The sequence below is a fragment of the Callospermophilus lateralis genome, chromosome 18 (assembly GCF_048772815.1).
Source record: "Callospermophilus lateralis isolate mCalLat2 chromosome 18, mCalLat2.hap1, whole genome shotgun sequence".
In the NCBI taxonomy this organism is placed as follows: domain Eukaryota; kingdom Metazoa; phylum Chordata; class Mammalia; order Rodentia; family Sciuridae; genus Callospermophilus; species Callospermophilus lateralis.
This window is the reverse complement of record NC_135322.1, coordinates 4,881,555-4,885,737: the sequence shown is the minus strand read 5'-3', so window position 1 is coordinate 4,885,737 and position 4,183 is coordinate 4,881,555. Positions and strand designations below refer to the sequence as shown.

General features: G+C 42.6%; 1 protein-coding gene across 1 annotated transcript; it reads left to right on the top strand.

Annotated features, from left to right (window-relative positions):
• Positions 1–353: 353 nt before the first annotated feature.
• LOC143384262 (vomeronasal type-1 receptor 4-like) lies at positions 354–1,289 on the top strand. The gene has a single exon (XM_076839307.1). The coding sequence runs from the start codon at positions 354–356 to the stop codon at positions 1,287–1,289; it is 936 nt and encodes a 311-aa protein (XP_076695422.1).
• Positions 1,290–4,183: the final 2,894 nt, after the last annotated feature.

Below are 4,183 nucleotides of genomic sequence, written 5' to 3'. Positions count from 1 at the left end.
AATTCTTTCTATGCATTTGCTCTCACTTTTCATTGCTCCTCTCAACTTGGCATAATGTAATCATCTAGGCCCATTTTCCTACAAAACATATTTCTCCCCATCAACATGTGCATCTTGAGGTCTTTACAATCCCACAGGTGCATGCAATGAAAGTTACTGTTGGTGTCAAAAATTACTTTAAGATGGGGAGCTCACTACATTGCTCAGACTGGATTCATGTTCCAGTGAATCTCCTGCCTCAGCCCCGCAGGTAACAAGTGGATACAGATTCTCACCACTGTGCTTGGATACAGCTATTGTTAATGAGTAATTTTGCTCATAGGAGGAACTGTTGCTATCATTCAAAGGAAAATATGATGAATAAAAGAGTAGACTCCAGAGATATGGCCATGGGACTGATGTTCTTATCAGAGACTGCAGTTGGAATTCTGGGAAATTTCTCTCTGCTTTATTATTATTTAGTTCTTTTCTGCAATGAGTACACCCTGAGGTCCAGAGATTTGATTCTCAGGCACCTGATCATAGCCAACTCCTTGGTGCTTCTCAGTAGAGGAATTCCCCAGGCAATGACAGCTTTTGGGGTGAAATATTTCCTCAGTGATTTTGGATGCAAACTAACTTTGTATATATATCGAGTGGGCAGAAGTATGTCCATTTTCATCACCTGCCTCTTGAGCGTCTTCCAGAACATCACCATCAGCCCCATGAACTCCTGTTGGAAGGATCTCAACAGAAGAGCTCCCAGGTACATTGGCTTCTCCATTTCCCTCTGCTGGGTCCTGTACATGGTGGTGAATTTCATTTTTCCGATCTATATACTTAGCAAATGGAATAGTGTAAACACAACGGACAAGAGAGATTATGGTTACTGTTCTTACACAGGTCGTGAGAGAATCACAGATTTATTATATGCAGCCTTATTTGTATTTCCTGAGGTTGTCTTTTCCTTGCTCATGATCTGGTCCAGTGGCTCCATGGTTCTCCTTCTGTACAGGCACAAGCAGAGGGTTCAGCATATCCACAGCATCAAAGTTCCCACCAGAACCTCCCCTGAGTCCAGAGCCACCCAGAGAATCCTTGTCCTGGTGGGCACCTTTGTGACTTTCCATACCCTCTCCTCCCTAATAAATTTATACATTGCTCTATTTTCCAACCTCATTTGGTGGGTGGTGGACACCAATGACCTGATTTCACTGTGTTTTCCCACTGTCAGCCCCTTTCTTCTCATGAGCCATAAATCCACTGTATCCAAACTATCCAGGCTCTGCTTGGTCTGCATAAAAAATTAAAAATCTGTCTTTGGCTGTGGAAAACACCTATAATCACAACAAATTGGGAGACCAATGAGGAGGATCACAAGTGGAAGGAGCCTCAACAATGTAGACGATGCCTCAAAAATTAGAAATTAAAAAGGCTGCAGATCACGCTCAGGGACAAGGCTGGACTCAATCACCAGTTTCAAAACATAATTTAAAGTATTGTAACTACATAATTGTATCATATCTACATAAGTTACCTATTTTTCACAAATGTTTAAGTGTTTCATTGTTCTTAACACTCAATACATCAATAGAGAAATGGATGGAGGAGTCATTGTCTTTCTATTGCAAACCGTAAAGAGCACTGGGGTCCTCAGCTGGCTGACTGTGAGACCCACATGGCCGTGGTGGAGGGGACCAGAGCTGGTGGTCCTCACCCTATGCACAGCATCCTGAAGTCAGCCATCCTAGTTCCTGTTGCTGGAGGCACATGGAATGAATTAGTTCCCAGGCTTTCAGTTCAGTTGAATTACAACTTTTGACCAAGTGCTGCACTCCTGGAAAGACTGCCTGAAACAAATGCAATGTAGAAATGAGAGGTGGCTTTTTTTTTTGGAGAATAATTCTCCTTAGCATTCCAGTAAATTTATAAGTATCAGAAAATTTTTATTCCAGAATGTTATTTGTTAGATAGTTTTGAAAAGAGACCTTAGGAGGACAGATTTAGCATCAACAGCCAGAATTACGGAGAGAATGGTTTTTCTGCACAGTTTCTACAATGAACAAGGTAGGTTTTTTTTAGCAGTTCTCCTTAAAAGGTTTGTTTTCCTGTGTGTGAGTATCCTCAGTTGTGATGCAAACTCCTTTCCTGTGCAGTGTCCACCTGGGCCACTCCAGGCCACCCAGATAGCAGCTTGCAGGAATAAAGAAGCTGGTGGGAACACAGTGCTCCTGCTGCCTGTTGTGCCACAAGGAAGGAAAGACCTGGCTTCTCATCTAGGAGTTGCACCTGTTCTGCTGGGAGCTCTACAACTGTAGCAGTGCAATCTCACACTCTGACATGTTGTTAAAATATCCACAGATGCATTTCAGTGCACATAGATAAATGGTCACATCCTCACCTACACTCTTTTTTTCCCCACTGTACTGGGGGTTGAACAGAGAGCCATTTATCCGCTGAGCCACATGCCTAGCACTTGTTTATAGTTCTATTTATTTATTTGTTTTATTGAGACATGGTCTGGCTCAGTTGTATAAAGCCCTTCTAAGTCTTAGGCTGGCTTAGAACTTGTGATTCTCATGCCTCAGCTTCCCAACCACTGGGATTAGAAGTATGTCCCACCACTCCCAGCCTCACCTACAATCTTAAAAAGTAGCACTTGCCCCTCTCTAAGTCCGAATACATTTACGTATTGAGGCTAGATTGTATTCTTAGGAGAACCCATTTATCTATAAACAGTGAGGTTGCTGGTTCAGGCAGGGACATGGGAAATATCAGAGCAGGGCCCACAGGTGGGGAACTGGGCTCAGAGTAAAACTCTCTGGATAAGAGTTCAGTGGGGACCATTTACTGTCATCTCTGGGTAAACTGCCACATTCTCCCAGGGCCAAATATTCCTGAGGACCAGTATGAGGACCAGGCTGCCCACTCAGCACAGGTCATGCAGTGGCAGTGATTAAAGATGAACTGCACAGTGGACACCACCTTTTCTGGGTGACCTTCAGGCTATCCCTAGAGAGCAGAACCACTGGTGTGAACTTGCTGTCCACCTGTCCTGTTATCTAAGTTAGGGCCGCTGGTTGAAAGTGGCCACTGCAGTGCTAAACAGGTGCAGTGCAGCTGGGAGGTGACATCGTCCTGGACAGCCATCACCTCTGTGACCAAAGTTCTGCAGGATTCTGGGCCTGGGGGCCCTGGAGCACATTTAGGGGTGTGGGGCTGTGGTTACTTTCTGGGTGGGGCCACAGACGGAGAAGGTACCAGTTCTATCAGGAAAGTGTCCATTTATAGAAGTTTGTGAGCATTGGTATCATGAATACAGGTAGGGTGCTGTCCAGTTCTCTTATTCATCTATTCCAGGGATAATGAGGTTTCTCACCTTTACTTTGTTAGGATTCTGAATGACACTGCCTATCAAATAGTGAATTCACCTTGCATTTCCAAGGTAATAATTCCTTGGTTTTGATGGATCATTTATCTTTACATTAATATTTCAGGTTTTAAAAGCAAGCTGTATTTAAAGAATGATCAAGCATATAGTACAGAGTTCTAATACATCCCTCTCCCAGTACAGTCTCCATAACTGTAACATCTGGAATCTGTGTGATCTGTGTGACATCATTAAACTGGATGTAGATCATTCTTAACCAAAGTCCACTGTTTACTTTGGAGTTCACTCTTTGTTGTACCTGCATATGGAACAGGAAAAATGCATAGTGTAAGCACCCATTTTGCTGTATTCTACTGTGGTGATTGCCCCCTAATGATCCCCTGTTCTTTACCTATACATTCCTTCCTTTATCTCATGACTCAGTTTCTGTGAGTCTCCTGGGCTATGTCACAAGATGCTGGATGATATTAGGGGAAGAATGTGTGTGAGAGGAAGAGGTGACATGGTGAGATGCATTCTAAATGTCTATTAGGCCCATTGGGTTTATAGTACTGTTTTTGTTGGTTATATCTTTGTTGATTTTATCTTTGGACTTGAGACCTATTTTGTTTGTTCTAGGATTTCTCTGTATGTAGCATATCTTTGAATATTCTTCATAGTTCTTGCTTTGTGGTCATGACTTCTTTTAGTATATCTGCATCATGCAATGTTTTAATTTCCCCACTCATTTTGAAACACACTTTTTTTGATATAGCAATTTAGCTGGAAATTCTTTTATGAGATTGGAATATGTCATTCTAGTCTTTCCTTGAT

What these genes read in the sequence shown, in the direction of transcription:
- LOC143384262 (XM_076839307.1), top strand. Translation starts at nt 354, where the DNA reads ATGATGAATAAAAGAGTAGACTCCAGAGATATGGCCATGGGACTGATG.